Here is a 20,379-nt window from a genome sequence, read left to right on the forward strand (position 1 = left end):
AATGTTAGTCTCACAATGTTTCAGCGAATCTAATCCCAATCATCTTCAAATGCAAATTGTTGAACTCTGGCATGTTTGTCATTTTAAACTGAACCCTTTATTTAATCCACAGGTGTAGATTAGTCTCATTCCATCATCCATGACAGGATAGAAATCTTCAGTAATTTTCATTTTATTCTTAATATCACCTGTAGTGAAGATTGAACCTTCAACCATCAGAAGACCGTCACTTAAGACTGATTATTACATATCCACATGCACTAAGAATAAAATAAAGATTCCTTGCTAAAGATTTCTACCTGGTGTATGGCTTAGGGAATGACATCCCCCCACCCCCCCACCCATCTCCATGACTTGAGTAAAGGGTTCAGTTCAAAATTGTGCATAGGTTTTTGAGGTTGACAAGGAGATTTTAGGTTACATTGGTGAAAAAGTTGTGAGAATAACAGTCAGGATGAGAATAGTAGTTCAAATAATCAAGACAATCCAAATTATCAATCCTCATCTAAAAAATTGTGAACTATATATATATATATATATATATATATATATATTCATTGATTGCTATGAGCTAATACTTCGTATTAGCTGTATTTTCTATTATCTCTCACATGGAGATCTTTGTGTCTGATTGCAGCTTTTACAAGAAGAATATGACAAACTGCATGATATTCTGGAAGCTGAACAAAAGAAATCTAACAGTTTCCAGAAAGATCTTCAGCAGAGTGTCCAAGAACTTTTAGAGCTGAAAGAGAATCACAGTGAATTAAAAAATGAAAAAGACAAAACAGATCGACAATTAGAAACAGCTAGCCTTGAGAATAAGGTGAGGATTTTAAATATTTTTCATTATTTTATACAGTAAGGTTTCCTTTTAGTTTTGAGAGACAACTGATACTCTCTGTAAGGCTTTCTGCTTGGACAATAGTGAAGCAAGGGTTGTGCAGTGTCCAGTTGCACATACCCTGATCTGTTATTGCTTGAGTCCAATGATGAGACATAGTACAGGATGACTAGAAACAGTACTAGGATAAATAGTCAAACAGGTATTATTTCATAGTTTCCTTTCTTCTAGACTTGTGACACAACAAAGGCTTTAATCGAGGTTGGCTCTTGATTTCAAAATGGTGATGTTATCCACCTCTGGATACTTTTCTTGGGATGTGTAACTTTGAATGGCCCTCTTTCTGAAGACAATATTTTTAGATATAATATATTTTATGCATATGGCATATTAACACTGGTGATCCAATGATCTAACGAGCATATCAAAGTGAAATAACATTGAGCCTGACCAATACCAGGTACTGTATGTGCTCTCTCCTTATCTCTGCATTGTTTCCAGTCCTCCTAATTTTCTCTAGCACTTCAATCAGGTGGTGTTAACTCACAAGAGATGTGGTTGAGGATTGCACAACCCTTGCTTCACAATTACACACATAGCTATCCTTACAGGGAGAATCCTTTGTCTCTTGAGACTGAACGAAGGCAATGATGATGATATATGAATTTATCTTTCTCAAGTGAATTAAAATTAGTTATTCCAAACCAAAATTTTATTTCCATTATATTTAAAATGATTTTAATATGGGCACATATCTTTACAGAAACATAAACAATCATACTAAAATTATTTTAGTACCACAATTTGGTACTGAAATAGGACTGTTCAAAGTTTGTTGGAAATTTAAAATTAGACCATCTTCTGTGCTTTTGGTCCAAAAGTAAAATTTTATAGTGATGGCTTTGACCAAGTGAACATGGCGCATACATCTCGAAAGAACATGCAGAAAAGAACTATTCAAATAAGGTTCAATATCAACAGCTACCATATTGAATCTTCGTCATAGCACAGTAAAGATTGATCTAGAATTTTCTCTTAATAGTATGTCAATAATTTGAAACTCAGATTTGAGCTATGTAAAAACAGACAAACACAATTTGATAATAGGGCAAACATTTTATTCACTAAAATTTACAACTTGAATTAAAAAAAAACAACTTAAAACTTTATATTAAGCCTAATTTGATGAGTGCCCCCTTTTCCCTTTAAGATGAGACTGCTTTTATATGCATAGACATACACAATATCATGCACATCAAGTTGAAGAACTACAACATTAAAAAAATAAGTTGTTAGGTTACTATTTTTAATGATAACTAACTTGAAATAAAAAAAGACTAATGACACAAGAGAATTGTATATATACTAGTAGGCTACTCTGCATTGCCCGATCATAAAAATGTTTAAATATGATATTTTAGTTTATACAGATTTCTTATTTATTGTTATAGAGACAATTCTCTATTGATTATTATAGTGTACCCAATATATATAGTAATAATTTCAAAAGTTAAAAAAAAAAATGACTTTGATGCCATCAGCTGGAATCGAAACCCAAGCTATCACTGCTCCAGTCATAGTCGTTATATAGTTACTAGTAACCTGGAAAAGAAAATAAACACTTTTAATGACACACGAGAAAGAATCGTACATATATAAAGAGAAAATATTAAATTTTGTTGACATCCAAATTTTATCAAAATAACTGCAAAAATAAATGAGTTATTACAAGTTGGAGGGAATTTCACTATATTTATCCTTTTACATACACTAAACTGACTGGTTTGCAATACCTGCTAAAATCGAAAAGTTTCCACGGATATCAGTTGTAAATGTCACTTTTTTTGAAAAGTGGGGAAATCAAAATTGGTTAGCTTTATTAGTTAATTATTTTTTTAATATTCTCTATTTCCTTAAACAATTCTCTCTTGTTTCTTTTCAGACTTTGGAGACTCAATTAACTGAATTAAACCAAAAATTGAAAGCCACCGAACTGGATAAAGACTCATTAAAAATACAGAGAGATGAATTAACAAAAGAAAAAAATGAGGTAAAAGAAAATCTTCAGTTTCACTAAAAACATAATTTTTTTAATCTTCATATTATTATGATTACTATTATTGTGAACATTTAATATATCTGTTACGAAAATTGTCACACTTCTCAGAGTTTTTATAATCGCAAATATTGTGACAAAGAAAGCAAGTTTTTGTAAATAATTGATTTCTAATTTTGTTTTTTGTTTTTTTTCAGACAAGCAACAGAAGGTTTATTAAAAATAATTAAAAGCTAATCATTTTGTGTTCTCTTTTAGAATTAGTTTGATTTAGTCATAAAAATCCACAGAAAATAACAATGGACAGCATAATTTTGGAATAGCATTTAATCTATATATTAGATACTAGCCTGGGTGCCCGGGTGTTTGTAGGTGTGTGTTAAGCAAAAAAAAAAAAGTTGTAGTAGCCATGCAGGCTCAAACCTGTCACGCGAAGGCGGAAAAGAAAGTAGAGGTGTGTATAAGGGTGTTGGTTGAACAAAAAGAAAAAAGGAAAATTGTGAGCGCAAAAAAAAAAAAAAAGTGGTAGTAGGAAGGCTCGAACCCGTACCGCTAATGAGGAAAAGAAAGTAAAAAAAAAAAAAAAAAAAAGTGACACGTTAGCTGTTGTGTCCATCGCCAAATCGGAAGAGACGTAAGTTTAAATTAAGGCTAGACAAATGAAAAGAGGGGATGACTTTCGAAAATATCGACGAAAAAAGCGACCCCTCCCTGTAGAAAAGTGTCCAGTTAAGGGTAAAGAAATTAATGTTTTTGGCCAATTTTTCTGTATTTGTTGTCCGAAGGGGAAGGGTTGAGCTTCAAAACGATACCAATCTTGTGAAAATCCATCACCTCTGTTGAAAGTTTTAAGCAGACATACAAATGTACATTTAAACAGACAGGTGAGATTTATATTATAGACTAGCAGGGCTACCCGGCGTTGCTCGGGACCGTATAAACAAGGAAAAAACAAAAGCAGATATTGAACATATGTTTTATTCTTAGGGGAGAGGAATCTTTCATCTCAAGTTTTAGCGTTACAAACAAACATTTGTCTTTTATATATATAGATAATGACAGGTTTTTTGGGGGCCCCCCTCGAAGATAACTGATCAGTTGACCAACTTCTAGTGGTCCGTTTGACGTGAAATTTCGATATTTGTCATCCGGTTGATGGGGCTTCGATATGATACCAAATTTGTCAAGTTTGGTTCCGTCTTTCAAAAGTTTTAGCGTTACAAACAAACATACATACATACACACAGACGTTTGGCTTTTATATATATAGAAGACTATGGATTATCTAATCTACATGTGAGTGAGAATACAGCATAATTATGTTGACACACCTATCCTCATTAGATCACCAAAGTTAAGCAATGTTGAGTCTGGTTACTACTAGATGGATGACCATTTGAGAATACCAGTCGCTGTATATAGGAGGATGTTGACATTTCCCTGTAAGAACTGCAAAAACTATTGTTATCTCGTCTGACTTTGATTGGGGACTGCTAGTGAATTTAATATTCCCTTGAGGAAGTCGGTTCAACCTACCCAGGGTGAATGCTGCTAGCATATATACTAGTGATGAGATGATTCAAATATTTTTCCTGATTTTGATACAATTACAATTCTGTTCTAAATTCCCCATTTCAATGCAGTTTCCAATTCTGATTCCAGTAAATGTATTAAATGTCATGTTAAAAAAAAATTGACTAACAATTTATTTACATATTTTTTTAGTATAATATTACACTAAAAAAAAAAAAAAAAAAAAAAACAGCATGGATATGCTCATTTTTTTTTTTGTATCTTGCCAATAGGTTATAAAAAACAAACATTACATTTTTTTCTGGATTTAAAATAATTAATGTTTTTATTTTAAAGCAAATATTTCTTCATAAATGAATCTATTTTCAAAGGAAGGAGAAACAGGCTTGTAATGTTTAAATTAAAAGATATATATTATTTTTAATTGGAATTCATTATTGAGATGAGTATTATTTATTAATTTATTTATTGTGGTCTATTATCCTCATCTTTCTTAGTTGTTGTTTCAAAACGTTTCTGAAGATAGTGATTTCAATCCTACCCAAAGCCGGCCAGAGGCTTACTTGGCCAAAACATGGTGAGACAACAACAACTATGGATGGCAGTAATTGCTGAGAATGTAGTTAGGAGATTTGGAGTTCCTATCCCGTCGCGGTTACCACCTGACGAAGGCCAGAAGAATAGTTGGCCAAAACGTTGTGAAACAACAACTAAGAAAGGTGAGGATAATAGTCCGCAATAAATAAATTAAAAAATATTTGTTTGAAAAGAAATGTTTTTTTTTTTTAGTTGATTAAACATTAAAAAAACATGTTTGCTTTTGTTTATGTATGGACACAGAATAGTGCTTTAGTTCACACAGCTAGAAAAATACAAGATTTCTGCAAATTCAACTTCAGCAATTTTGGGAAATCATGTTTATTGGTGCTTTCTAGCTCAGATTTAAACCCTTTGGATTATGCTACTTGGAGTATTTTAAAACATACTATCAATATAGCAATACAGAGCAGTCTCGATTCCATAAAAATACTATTAAAGAAGAATGGGAGAAGTTGTCTCCCAAATATTTGAGGAACACTTGTACAAGTTTTAGGACGTGTGCAAAGGCTGTTATTGAAAGAAGGAAGACATAAGTAAAAACATTTTCTATTATGTAAAATTCTTGTGGGAAACAAATTCTCATGACTATTTGGAAAAAAAACTCCTGCCTCAAAATTTTGTAAATTTAGCTTCTCCACATATATATCTCCACGGCTTCTTTACCTCACTCAGAATGCAAATGTAACAATCAGTGTCTAGTCTGAGACATGAAGTGAGGTGGCAGTGAGGTGAAGTGAGGTGGCATGATGCCATCTTCACCGCTGATCATATCATTCTGTCGGCATCAGATCGTCGAGCATATGTTTTTCTACACAATGTCACCTCGTAGTTGAATCCTGAATCTTTCAATTTCTTTCTGACCTTTTCTTCTATCCTCCTGCTGAGGAAGTCCAAAATTTCCTTATTTGTCCTTCCAACAAAGATTCCAGCGAGATCTGTTTCTCTTTCAAAAATATAGTTTCAAAATTGTCTATAATCATTTAGTCTGAAAAAAATATATAATGGAAAAATAGTCACTGTTTGCATGAAGACAAGACTGACAAGAAAAGTAAAAAAAAAAAAAATTGTATAAAATTAGCATTTAAAAATTGCAAACAAATATCATTTTCACTCATCATATATATATATATATATATATATATATATATATATATGATCTTCTTCTATCTATATCTATATAAATAAAATGAACTCATTTTTTCCTCTCCGACTTTGACCTTAATAAGATTAAAAATCATGACATAACATGCAAATGTAATGCGTACAAACTGTAGCACATTATCTGAGGTGTGCTATAGGCCTATTACCTTGACAATGGTACATTCCTATATTTTTTCCGGTGAGAGTCCACTGCCAAAATCGGTTAGATTCAATGGAGATTGCAACATCTTTTCTCTCTATTAGATTCCTTCTTTCCCCGCTCCCCATTTACACCGCAGCGAAAGCGTTCACAAGGAACAGATAACAAACACTGGTTTGGAATCGTACAAGGTTATTTATGCCGTTTTTTGTTTTTTTTAAATCTTTTTCCCCTGCTTTATGCTTTCTGTTTTTCCCATAATAAAAAAAATAAAATAAAAATAAATGAAATAAACACGAAAACGCGATTATTATTATTGTTTTCTTTTTGCTTTTTTTTTAGTTAGTGTAAGACGCAACATGCGGGACTAACCGTTTTTTACGGCTCTAACCATGAAATCTAACTATGACCTTTATTTATTAGTGCTTTCAACTCAGCATTTACTTTTACACAAAGAATTCATTCTTTAATATTTATTATTACAACGCAACAATATCGTGAATTCACTTGCATTACACTTAAATTAAAACAAAAAAATTCATTTAGAATTTGAGTGTGATGCGGGACTACTGAAACTAAACCAAATCAAACTTCACTGCGGAATTGATATTTGGCCTAATTCACTTTTTAGTTAATTCATCACGTTTTTTTTTTTTTTTTTTTTTTTTGCGCTTTCACCTCAATGATTCGAGTTCGACCCCCCCCCCCCAACCTTTTTTTGATTTTTCAAACACCCGGGCACCGCCAGACCGTTCGCATTGAATCATGTTCATTTTTTTTATTTATTTTTTTTTTTTCCACAATTTTTTTTTATAGTTTTAACATGTTTTTATAATATTTAAACAGGGTTATTACTTTGTTTTCATCCCCCCCACAACCACACACACTTCTAAAAACCCGGGCAACGCTGGGTACTCCCCGCTAGTATATATATATTGTCCAATTTTGCCTAAAAGTGGTTTAATTAGTTAAGTTCAAGGACTTATTGAATGATGTGTTATATTATGCATGAGGGGCATTCCAAAAATAATACCTCCTATTTTATTCGCCTGAATGGATCAGAAGAGATTGCAAATTGCATCGTTATGACGACTGTACTTATGCATTCATGACCTGAAAGTTTCATCTCTTTGTTGCAGGTATTGACAGTGTGAGACTCTAAAAAAGCAACCCGCTTTGGACGTGTGTCAAAAGCAGGGATATGTTAGTAAATTCCTGGCAAAAGTACTTTGAGAATGGTAGTAACTATGTAGGAAGATAAATTCTGGAGCATAAAAGATTGCTCATTTTAATGGTACCAGTCCCATCTTAGCTCTTCAATTGTTTGAGTAAAAAAAAAAAAAAAATAGGTTTTACTTTTGGAACGATTCTCATATTTTTATATGTTTATGTATTTTTAAATTGTAGTTTACTGTTAAAACTCAAGAACTTGAAAATACTGTTGAAGAGAAAACGAAGCTGTTACAATCACTGAAAGAAGAATTACATTCCGCCAAAAAGGTATTTAAACAAAAATATTTCCATGAAAATTTGTATCGGCATACCACACACATTTTTAAACTTATGAAAGGCTATTTGTTTATTGTTGACACATAATCATGAACTTTAATTTTGGGATTTATATAAGTAAAAATAGAATAAATATATTTCCATTTTTATTTCTATGATTCTTAGTTTTTTATTTTGCCAATATTTTACCGTTGGAAAGCTGGCTGTATTCTAGATTTCATCTTGTGATTTATTTTATCATTTGTATAAATATTATTTTTATTTATTTTCACCAGGATTTTTTTTATTTATTCTTGTAACTTTGCCGACAAAAATAAGTTAATTTTTGAAATTTTCATTTGCATTTTACTTAAATAAAGTGCATAAAAAATATTTTAAGTTGTTTAAATGTGGTTTACTGATTTTTAACAGAATGAAACTTTCAAACATTTTTTTTTTATCACAGGAAGCAAATCAAAGCAGCATGATGGACCTGGAAATTGCTGACTATGAACGAACTGTAAATTCTATTCAGGCACAATTGAATAACAAAGAAGAAAAAATTCTGGAACTGCAGAATGAAGTGACACATTATCAAGAAAGGAGTAAATCTTTGCAAAAAGAAATTGGTCAGTAATTTTATTTCTTATTTCTTTGGCAGTTTTGTAAAAACAAATTTTAACTAAATTTAATTGTTTTAAGTTTGTTAAAAATTTATAATTGAGTTATATATATATTTATAAACATCTCTAACTACTCATCCCAGTTATACTAATTTGTTGTAAGTACTTATTTACAAACTTTACTAATTAAAAATAATATCAGTAACATTTTTGGCTGTGTATTAAAAGGTGTTTCATTTATATAATTACTAGAAATAATATTTGTTTTGAATTTAAAAAAATGATTATTCCTTTGTAAAAAGAAGTGTAATTCTCAGCTGAATATCCTTTTAAATAGATAAAATGAATATACCTTTTATTTTTTAATTTAAAATTGTAGCAATTAATTCTTATTAAAACAAATATTCTGTCTAATTATCATAAAAATAATTATCATATTCTTCCAATACTTTTTAAAATCAATAAAATGAATATCATTTTTGAAATGTATTTAAAATTATGTTTTAATTGATGGCATAACCTAAATCGATTTTGGAATTATTCATTTTAAAATGCGTAAGGTGGAAGATTTTTTTTAGCTTAGTTGACATCAAATTAATCGCTAATTGAGCAGTATCATTTTTTAAAAAATGTGTATGAAAATTGATAATATACATATGAACATTATCAATTTTCTTGTTTTTTCTTTTTATTACGTTGACCATAATTCTCATTTTGTAGACTCTGTTGATGAACAACGGATACAGGCTGAAGAGAGAAGCAACAAAATGAAACAGTTACTGATGAAGTCCAAAAAGGATCTTGCAGATGCCAAACGATTGGTATGTGTGTTACAAAAAGCTAAATGTCTTTTTCACAATTTAAAACAAAGTTTAAATATCTTTTTGATCAAAATTTGCAAAGTAAAATGAATTATGTCAGACTAAATGATTTATGCATTGTTTGCTGATATTTATGTCTTGGGTTGCTTTAAATCATTTTCACCTGCTACTGTCTCAATGCTGTGGTGAATCCGTGTGTCATCTATTGTCACATATTGATGCAAGAACTTCATTTGATTGCATTCTAACAGTTGTAAACAACACTCTGAATCATTGATGTGTTTTTATTGATTGACTGTGAGCAACCCTAGTACCTACTTTAAACACGGTTTTCTCATTGACAAATGTTAATGCAAAATATTTTCTGATAGGTTTCTGAATTTTTGAGATGAGGATTGATATTTTGTATTATTTGGATTCTGTGGACTAGTGTTCTCATCTTGGTTATTATTCTCACAATGTTTTGGTTGATGTAACCTTCTTCAGGTGTATCTTCACAATGGATGTTATTGGTAGAATAGTTGTTAGAATTTAAATGGTGTAATGTTCTTTTAAAACGAGAGGAGAGAATCAAAAGAAGCTTTTTTTTATTAATTGAATTTTCACGCCGAACAAGGCACAGTGCCACTTTGATGTAGGGGGTTACTATCTGGGACATGATTGTAGGGAGTTGTGCAGAAAAATGTTTGTTTACATTACACTTTAACTTCAACATGTCAGTGCAGTCGGAAGCAGGAACCCGGAAGGGAATTCCAAAGTCTAGCAGTCCTAGGGAGGAAACTATTAGAGTAGAAGGCTTTCTGGCATCTGGGGATCTCTATGTAAAAGGTGGAATTTTGCTAATAGTCGGGTTTGTCGGGGGTATTTACGTCGAGGAGGGACAACCTACCTACTTGTAAAACAGGCAGAGGGAGGCAACATTTTGTTGATAGGATCTATTGGGTTGGTGACTCTCTTTTAGATTTAGATCCTGTTTAAGTAGAAGAGACTAGCAGATGCACCAGCCCAAATGTGGCAACAATACTCCATGCATGGGTGAATGGTGGTCTTGTAGAGGTACAGGGTACTTTCAGGTGTAAGTAACTTTCTAGCACGGTAGAGAGAACCCACCTTCCTCACAGCAGCTGCAGCAATGTCCTGTATATCTGGTCTAACTCATGCTCCCTGTGAATGTTAAGCCAAGGAGTTTGAACGAAATACTTTCAGGTAATGTATCATTAGCCATTGCTATTAGTGGTTGAGCAGGTTTCTTGTAATTATTAAAGGAAAGAAGCTTCGTCTTGGCAGCATTTAATTTGACCATCCATTTTTGTCCCCATTCCACTACAGACTGGATGTCTTCTAGGTTTTCTGTCATTGCCTTGGATACATGTTAATTTGTTTTCTCCTCATGTGTATTATAGGCTAAAACTAATTCCTTTTTATTTAATTTCTTAGCCTTAAAAATGGTTGATGAATGGACAGTCTCGAGAAAATATTCACTTAGATTTCTACATAATTGGACAAATCTTGTCTGGCTGCTTCCTTGTCTCAAATTGCTTCAAAACTGTCTTGTGTCTGGAGCACATGATGTAAATTCTATCTAAATTTGACACTTGCATTTCTGGTGCATTTTGTCTAGAGAGCTGACCTTTGAACACTTGCATCAATCATGATCGGTGCACTGAGTCTATTTTCATTTACCACCAGGCTGTTCTGTCATGTACTTTGTAACTGATGCCGAAATTCATACTAGTTAATATAATGTCTACTTACTTTAGATCCCAATATATAACACTTAAGTAAACTTCTTGATAATTTTTTTTCAACTTTTTGTGATGGAACTTATTTTTGCCTGATATGTAAATATATCTAAGAGTTTTTATTTGGAATGCGATTTTCATTTGTGATTTAGCTGTATGAGTACTGAAATTTCTTTAGATCAAATTCAATTTTGCTAGGCATTTATTTGTCAAGTTAAAATATATTCTTACCATTTTCATCATACTTTGTTTTACCTTATTTGTTTTGATTTTTCTTATTTGACAATAGATCTCTCTCTCTCATATATATATATATATATATATATATACTAGTGTAACACCCTCTCTGGTGAAGTTACGCAAGGACCCCGGAACGTCTTGAAAACTTTGGCTCGTGTCGTCTGGTTCTTGGAGAGGCTGTCACATTGAATTCTGGTATGCTGAAAGCGAATATCGAAGCCGCATATGCCAGAAAGAAAAACAAACAATAGAAATTCTATTGTACTAAACTTAAATACACAAATATATTACAGACTTTTTACAATATAGTGTTCAGTTCTTAGTAAGTTTTAAAAGTCTCAAGTCTCTCTTCTCTTCGGAGACGGCACTCAGATGGGTCGGAGGAGGGGTGTATTGGTCACGTTTTCAGGAAGCGGCATTGTTACTTCGAGTTTCGCGCACAAACTGGTTAATTTCAAGCGACATTAGCACTATATAGTAAGGTGGGGGAGACGATCTCCTAAGCCAATCGAATCACACCATGCATCTGGGGAACCCAAATTTGCGGGTGTGCAATTCAGCCATATCACTAGCTTTGCAATCTGAGACCAAAATATATCTATTCCCATGACCCCCAGAGTTCATCGGCTGCCAGTCAGAACACCTGGCCAGGGCTCCTCAGGCCAGACAATATCAACGTCATTGTCCTAATATTTCCTGCCATCCATTTTTCGAATAACAAATATATCTCTAATTTTCAAGCAATAAAGCAAATTATATCTATTTTTACAACAAAATAAAATATATATCTATATCTTCTACTTTAAGTCTTTGGGATATCCGCCATTGCCTGGGATCTATTAAAGCTATCTTAGCATAGTCATCCGGCTCCCCAATGAGGAGCAAATCGCTCCCTCAGGTTGATCATGTTACACTAGCAGAGAGACCTGATGTTGTCCGAGATTGAATGATGATCAACGAATGTTTTACACTCCCTATTGTCATGTAAATCCGTGAAATCACCCATTTTTCAATCAAATCAATTGATTACCTACTGTAGTTGGAAGCTTCACATGCCTCCCTGCAACAATTTAGTCCACAATATATTGTAGTCTACATTGCACTGTAGAGAACCTATTAATCTTATGAAATTATTTTTTTCTACATAATGGCTTGAATTAAAGTTTAAAATGCAAATGTCAAGTATCATGCTACATTTGTGCTCTAAGCAGAAACATTTTGAATGCGCCCCTGTCATATCAAAGAACCTACTGTTGATTTTATATGCTGGGCCTTTCGGCTTGTGTGGTAAAAAAAAACTTCTCAAATGCACTTGTGATGTTAGGCTGTGTAAGGTGTTAACTTTGGTTAAAATCGCCTGCTCCTTCTTTCATCGAATTTCAATTATTGATATCGAAGACATTATGATACACAACCTATCTAAGGGCACATGGAGTACCTTCATGTGAAATTCCATAAAAATCAGCCCACCTGTTTTTGAGTCCATAGGAACAAACTCACACAGACATACAGTTCTTTTTATATAATAATAGATAGATATACGTATGTGTTTCATAAACTGTTATAAGGAGATATAATTCTTTATGTATTATCTTTTATGTAACAATAGATTTCTATTTAAAAAAGATTGTAATAAACAAATGACATATGATTGGTATATTTTTTGTCAACATTTATTATGACTTATTCATTTATTTTTCTTTCTTGATTTTATTTTCTCTCTTCAGGAAAATGAGCAAAAAACAGCTGAAGCTCAGTTAAGAGGTCGAATGGAACACTTGACTCAACAAGTGGAAGATTGTAAGGTGTGTTGTCATACAAACATAATTTTGTGTTTTTTCGTTAATAACTTTAATCGTAATATTAATATAAAGAATTTCCAAATTTATTAGCGAGAAATTGTCAGTTTTCTTAAATCAGACTTGTTTTAATAATAATTATATTGATTTATTTAAAAAAAAAAAATTGAATCCTGACAGATGTAAAATATTTGTATTTTGTTATCTTTCTTTTAGCTCTATTAAGGCCAGCATCATTAAGGACACTTCAACTAGGGTTGCTATTTTCTCTCTTTTGTCTTATATCACTATATCAGACTTAACATCTCCGTTTTCTAGAAGATCTTTTTAGGATTCTAGCCGTCCCTTTCAGTGCAATTGTTTTTATCTCACTTGCACTTGGTTCATGGGTAAGAATTTCAGTCATAATGGATGGTGTATGATTTATTTTGAACTGTTTTTTCTGGCATGTTTCCAAAACTTACTGGAAATTTTTACAGCTGATATAGCAAAAAATTGAACAATTTATTAACGTATATTAATATTGATCTATTTAAAAAAAACAAAACAACTTCATTTTACAGATACAAATGTCGGAGATGGGAGTGGAAAATAATAATCTTCAAGATCGTTTAAAGAATATGTTGGATTCTCAGCAACGTTCATCTAAATCGCAAGAGAAGCGTATTCTTTCTTTGCAACAAGAATTGGAACAAATGCAGAATGAATTATCTTCCGTACAGAATGAATACGAAGGATACAAAGTAAGTGTTTAATAAAAATTGAAAAACAAAATTGTGTTTTGTTGTTTTACACAAGAAACAAAGGTGAGAAAAACTACAAGTTTTGTTCGGAAAAATGATGAAAATTATCCCTCTCCCTTACAAAAACATAACCTTTCACAGCCACTTAAAATGTGTTCATTTAGGTGTCATTTATTGGATTATTTTTTAACAAATTTCATCTAATGAATTGGAGGGCAAGTTAAAATATATTCTTACAATTTTCATCATACTCTGTTTTTACCTTATTCTTGTTGATTTTTTTTTTATTTGACTATATATATATATGTGTGTATGCTGGGTAGACAGATATAAACAGAAGCTAAAGAGAGTCCTACATAGTTAACCAGATATTGGTCCCCTTTGTTTGGATTTGAAATTGACGGTACTAATGTTGTTCTAATCTTCTGTAACACACACACACATTATATATATATATATATATATATATATATACACTTGTGCCCGATATTATTCATACCCCTCGGATCTTTGAGATTTCTATAAGAATATTGCTCAAACCAGAAGGTAGACAATATTAAAGGGATTTCAAACAATAAATCAAGCATAAGCATTTAATTTAAACTCAACAAATAAATAAATTATGCAAGTTTGAAACATTATACAAAGAAAAACAATAATGGCACTAGTTCAAAATTATTCATACCTCTCTTACTAATAGTCAATAGCATGCTCTTTATTCTTAAAAACTGCCTGTAACCGTTTTGGATATTTATCAACAAGGTTTTTACAAGCATCAACACTGATTTTTGACCATTCTTCAATGCAGTAGTTCTCCAAATCCCTCAAATTTCTAGGTTTCCGCTTTTTAACCTCAGTTTTCAATATGTACCAGAGGTTTTCGATAGGGTTCAGGTCGGGACTCGAGCTAGGCCATTCCAAAACATTAATTTGATTATCCTCAAACCATTTCTTGACTATTTTGGCAGTATGTTTTGGATCATTATCCTGTTGAAGGACCCAGTTTGGTCCTTAATGGAGCTTCTCCGCATCCTGTCTAATGTTTTTCTGGAGTATCTCCAAATATTGCTCCTTCTTCATGGTTCCATCTATCTTGACCAAACAACCTGGACCACTAGCCGAAAAGGAGCCCCAAAACATTAGGCTACCACCACCATGTTTCACTGTGGGTATGGTGTTCTTTGGGTTGTAAGCTTCTCCTTTCTTCCTCCAAACGTAAGAAGCATCCATATGGCCAAACAATTCAATTTTTGTTTCGTCAGTCCACAAAATACTTGAGAAAACGGACTTTGGAGAATTCACATGGGTCCTAGCAAACTTTAGACGTGCTGCAAGGTGTTTTCCGGTGTGCAATGGAGTCCTTCTTTGTCTTCTTCCTTTCAGACCATTTTCATGCAGAGTCCTTTGCAATGTTTGCCTTGATATTTTTATGCCAGAAGACTCCAGATTTTTTAAAATGTCCTTAGTAGTGGTGGTTGGATTTGCATTAACACTTCTTACAATATTCCTGGTGGCTCTAGCAGATAGTTTCCTTTTCCTTCCTCTACCAATCAAGTTGTTTGTTGTGTGGTGGCTCTGGAATTTTTTGATGATGCTCTGTACTGTTGCTGTAGGGACCTCAAATTTCTTGGAAATTGACTTGTAACCTAAACCATCCTTATGTGAATTCACAATTTTAGTCCTAAGATCATTACTAAGCTCTTTTTTCTTCCCCATTCTAATAATTTTTATTCTTTTATTGGTGTTCAGTTGATATCATTTTAATTTCTGAAAAATGCAAAAATCGAAATGAAATTAATCAAAGGTTGTATAAAAGCATTCAAAATAAGAATCAAACAGGAAACAAACAGTCAGAAACTCGATTAATACTGAAAAAATAAGGGGGTATGATTATTTTTGAACATTGCAGATTTTATAAATAGCTGTATATTTCTTTTATTACAAGTATCCCGAGATTTTAAAATGACGAAAATGATCAGAAGAGGTTTATTAAGAATATGTATCAATATGGACGTAAACAAGAAATTCTTACAAAGTTACACCTAATAAACTCAATTTTCAAGGGGGGTATGAATAATATCGGGCACAACTGTATATATATATAAATATTACATTTTTATTTTTGAAATTTTCTTAATCAAGCACTAACCTTACATATTCTATGTATCTATATAAAATGTTATAAGGAGATATATTGTTGATGTTTACCACTTTGCCCTGACAAACCCTTGTACACGCCTTAGATACACAAGAATAATGCCTAGTAGACATTCAGATACTCTCTCATTCAAGTTATCTCACATTTTATTAATCATTTTTCTTCATCTTTTTCTTCTTCGTCTGACATTTAGTACTATTTTAATGAGTCCAACCAAGAGATCTTTTTAGGATTTTGTTCAAGCTGGGGATGGAGCATCTTACTATCTCATACATTTCAACCAGGAGATCTTTTTTAAGATTCTGACCGTCCCTTTAAATGCAATTGTTTGAATCTCACTTGCCTTTAGTTCACTGGGTAGTTTTTGAAATTCTTTCTCATGAGTCCAGTTACATATTATATACTTTATACTATATATATTGTAATTATTGGAATGATAAAGATCTTCCTAAAATTCCAGTTTTATGTATGTTTGTGTGTTCGCTTAAGTAGATGTAAACTCTGATCTTTCTATGCATAAGAAACATTCAAATCACAAATTAGTTTGAGTTTCTGTGCACTAAAAATTTTTGTCAATGTTATCATAGATTTTAGTTTTTTTTTTTAATTCTCTTTTTCAGTTGTCTATTTTGATGTTGATATTGGAGAAATTTCTAGAAAGAATTTTAGGTGTTTAAATTCACAGAGACATGTTCTGCTGCTTAATTTGATAAGGATCTTTAGTTCTTATTTAGAATTCAACTGAACTAAAAAACAGAACTACTAAAAAATCTTTATGATGTACATACCTGTCATGGAACAAAAATTTGATCAAGTATTTTTTTTTTTTTTCAAGATAGCGACGTGAAACAATGAGTTTGCTTATTCCAAAAATTTGATTTTCTTAGTTGAAAATAAAACTACTTGATCAATTTAAGTAATTTTTGAAATATTACATCTTCATTCCATGACAGGTATATATGAAGATTTTTCTGTAGTTTTTTTGTTTTGTTTTATTAGGTTGAATTTGGAATAAGAACCGAATTTTGTTGTGATTTTAATTGTGCAAAAAAGAACCTAAAACCATCTTTATACATTGGGTGTTCAGATATGACCGGGGTTGTAAGTTCACCTGAGTTATTTCCCTTGGGCGAGTCCTTAATGTTAGGAAATAGTTTTTAAAATATCAGGTTAAGAAAGTTCTTGCAGAATTTTTAATTTTGATTTCAAATGATGTATTTTCAAATAAGTTTTCATTATAATACATTTACTTTATATATCAATTTAAAGAGTGTTTAAATTACAATCATTTGAAAACGATTGTCTTTTCACAATGTTGAATACAAGATGGGAAAAAAAAGCAAATTCGCACAATTTTCTTACTTCAATTCAAGCTAGGCCGAAAAGCTGCTGAAACAGCTCACGATATCAACAAAGTGTTTGGGCCAGGACCAACTACTGAATACATAGCACAATAATGGTTTAAGAAATTTTGTGGCGGGAGTCTTGAAGATGATGAGCATAGTAGTCTGCCATTGGATGTTGACAATGATCAAATAAGAGCCTTAGTTGAAGCTAATCCACACACAACTGTTTGAGAACTTGCTTCTAAATTAGACCATAACATATACAATGATTTTTTCTAACCACTTGAGAAATTGAATGACAACCAAAAGAAAAGCTGTTATGAAGTGTCATCTTCCCTTCTTTTACGCAACAAGAACAACTAGGTTGTAACTTGTTATAAAGAACCCACTTTTCATCACAACAGCTGAGTGGTTGGACACCGACAAAGCTCCACAACACTTTCCGAAGCCAGAGTTGCATCAAAAGAAGATTATACTGACTGTTTGGTGGTCTGCAACCAGTTTCATCCATTACAGGTTTTTTTAATGCAGACGAAACAATTACGGTGAAGTACTGTCAACAAATGGATGAAATCCATCAGAAACTTTAACAACACCCACTATTAGTCAACAGAAAAGGTCCAATTCTTCTCCATGACGGTGCTCGACCACATGTCACTAAACTGACCGTGCAGAAGTTGAACGAATTGGGCTACGAAACTCTGCCATATGCCAGACCTCTCACCTTCCAACTACCACTTTTTCAGGCATCTCGACAACTTTCTGCATAAGAAATGCTTCAAAAACCTAAGTGATATTAAAAACGCCTTCAGTGATTTCATTGTCATCAGAATGCATGATTTTTACGTTACTGGCATAAATACACTTGTTTTGCATTGGCAAAAGTGTGTTGATTCTGGTGGTGCTTATTTCGACAAATAATTTTTGTTTGAGCCGAGATATGTTAGTCTGAATTTAATAATTAAAAATCACAACAACTTTCATGTCAAACTGATACTACAAAAATAGAGAAAGCATATTGATCACTATTGCAAAACAGGTGAACAATTTGACTGTTAGCTTGTTATAACAGGTCTCATTTACTTTGGATCCATTAAGTGGTGCTTGTTAAAATGATATAGTTGACAAATCGATTTTTTAAATCTATCATTTTAAGCAAAAACAACACTACATACTTAATTGCCATGTTGAAAATAGTAATATAACCAAAAATTCATGGAATAGAACAACTGCTAGTGTTTTTAGTAAAAAAAAAGTGTCTTGCTATAGACAGCAAATAATGCAGTTATTACACAAGTAATCTAAAATTATCATTTTGGAGTTATATATCCTTCTACTATCTACTTTATAACAAAGAAAGAAAAATGCAATTTTACCCAATATTTTGTAAAAATTACTTTTAACTATGAATGACTTTCTACTCAATGAATTTTCTTAATTTTTAGATATATTACTATTTTCGACATGACAATTAAGTAATATTTTTTTTTGCTTAAAACAACATATTTAAAAAATTGATCTGTCGTCTGTATCTTAACAAGCACCCGTTCAGTTTATACCTTTTTCTTTTCTTTTTGTTGTTGTTTCTGGATTCAATTTCAAAGAAATCTTTTTGGTTTGACAATTTTAAATGCATGAAAAAAATAAAAATAAAGATAACTTCCTCCTTGTTTTTTTATCATTTATTAGCATTTCCAATTTTTGTATATGTTCTTTCATACAGTCATTGAAGCTGTAATAATTAAGCAATGGATTGCAATAATGAGGGGAAAATATATATCCATGGTTGTCAAATAATTTCCCGTAAGTGTGTGTGTATATATATATATATACATATATATATATATATATCTATTTGTATGCACATCCAATGATTTTTCGGTCTTACAAAATATTATTAGGTGTAATATGTTATATAAGACAATCCCAGCTAAATAAAAATGAATCAAAATTTAGGTATTTAAATTCTATGATTTGAAAAGGTTAATCTTCAAATATAGATTTTTTTTATTGTTTGAAAACAATATAATTTAATAAATCTATTTCTTTAACCCATGAGTTTTTTTATGCTTATTCATCTCCTCAGAGGAAAAATATTAGCAAACGTTTTTATTGGTTCGCACCTTATTTGCTAAAAGCAATAAACATAGAAAAATTAAAGTTTTTAAAACATTTTAGATACATAGAATGAGGGAAAAGGACATTGTAATTTAAATTAACTTTTTTCAAATCATAAAATTTAAATACCTCAATTTTGAGATATATATATATATATATATATATATATATATATATCATGTGTATATTTTGATAGAAATCTATATATCTATAAAAGTGAAAATGTGTCTTTGTCTGTCTGTCTGTGTACATTTCCCTACCAAATAACTCTGTCAATTTTAGGTTTACAAAGTCGAGGTTTGACATAAGGGATACTGAGATTCGAGAAAATCGTTTTAATTGGTTTTCGGACAGAAATTTGGCTGTAAAGGGGTCAAAGTTCAACGATTTGACCTTTAAGAACTCTACCAAACTCCTCCGCCAATTTTGGGTCTAAACATTTGAAATTTTAGATATAGGTTCCTTGGACATGGATCTAACTTTATAATTTGATTTGAGCCCAAAACAAATGTTAAGGGGTTATAATTTGGGTCAAAGTTTTAAAAAATTGATCTCTGCGGTCTCTACAAAATTACTCAGCCAATTTTTGGCCTAAACATTTGGATTTTTACATAAAATGTATTCAGACATAGGGCAAGCTTTTTAATCATTTTTTTGCTGAAAATTTGGCTTCCAAGACATCAAAGTTCAAAAGATTTTACCTTTGCAGTGTCTAGCAAACTACTCAGCCAATTTTGGGTCTTAAAATTTGAAATTTTACATAGAGACTATTTAGACATGCAGTAAAGTTTTTACCCAGTTTTTGGGCGAAAATTTAGCTTGGCAAGAGGTCAGTTGAAAGAGTTGACCTTCGCAGTCTCTACCAAATTCTTCCTCCAATTTTGGGTCTAAACACTTGAAATTTTAGATGTAGGTTACTTGGACATGGGTCAAACATCTTAATTTGAGCCTAAAACAATAAATGTTAA

The 20,379-nt window shown here is 31.8% G+C and overlaps 1 protein-coding gene and 1 long non-coding RNA gene across 3 annotated transcripts in view; one reads left to right on the forward strand and one right to left on the reverse strand.

Annotated features, from left to right (window-relative positions):
• The window catches only part of LOC145288008 (uncharacterized), a 167,041-nt gene that overhangs the window by 124,644 nt on the left and 22,018 nt on the right, over window positions 1-20,379 (forward strand). For both annotated transcript variants that reach the window (XM_080136009.1, XM_080136010.1), the window contains 7 exons: window positions 638-826; window positions 2,787-2,894; window positions 7,741-7,833; window positions 8,288-8,450; window positions 9,165-9,265; window positions 12,975-13,052; window positions 13,610-13,789. In XM_080136009.1, the coding sequence (XP_079992135.1) occupies window positions 638-826; window positions 2,787-2,894; window positions 7,741-7,833; window positions 8,288-8,450; window positions 9,165-9,265; window positions 12,975-13,052; window positions 13,610-13,789 (912 nt within the window). The remainder of the gene's footprint in view (window positions 1-637; window positions 827-2,786; window positions 2,895-7,740; window positions 7,834-8,287; window positions 8,451-9,164; window positions 9,266-12,974; window positions 13,053-13,609; window positions 13,790-20,379) is intronic.
• The window catches only part of LOC145288017 (uncharacterized), a 133,545-nt gene continuing 115,491 nt past the window's right edge, over window positions 2,326-20,379 (reverse strand). Inside the window, exon 3 of the long non-coding RNA XR_013869250.1 lies at window positions 2,326-2,446. This is a non-coding gene — a long non-coding RNA (uncharacterized LOC145288017). The remainder of the gene's footprint in view (window positions 2,447-20,379) is intronic.

This window comes from Euprymna scolopes, chromosome 11, assembly GCF_053919585.1.
Source record: "Euprymna scolopes isolate OS-2025 chromosome 11, ASM5391958v1, whole genome shotgun sequence".
NCBI lineage: Eukaryota > Metazoa > Mollusca > Cephalopoda > Sepiida > Sepiolidae > Euprymna > Euprymna scolopes.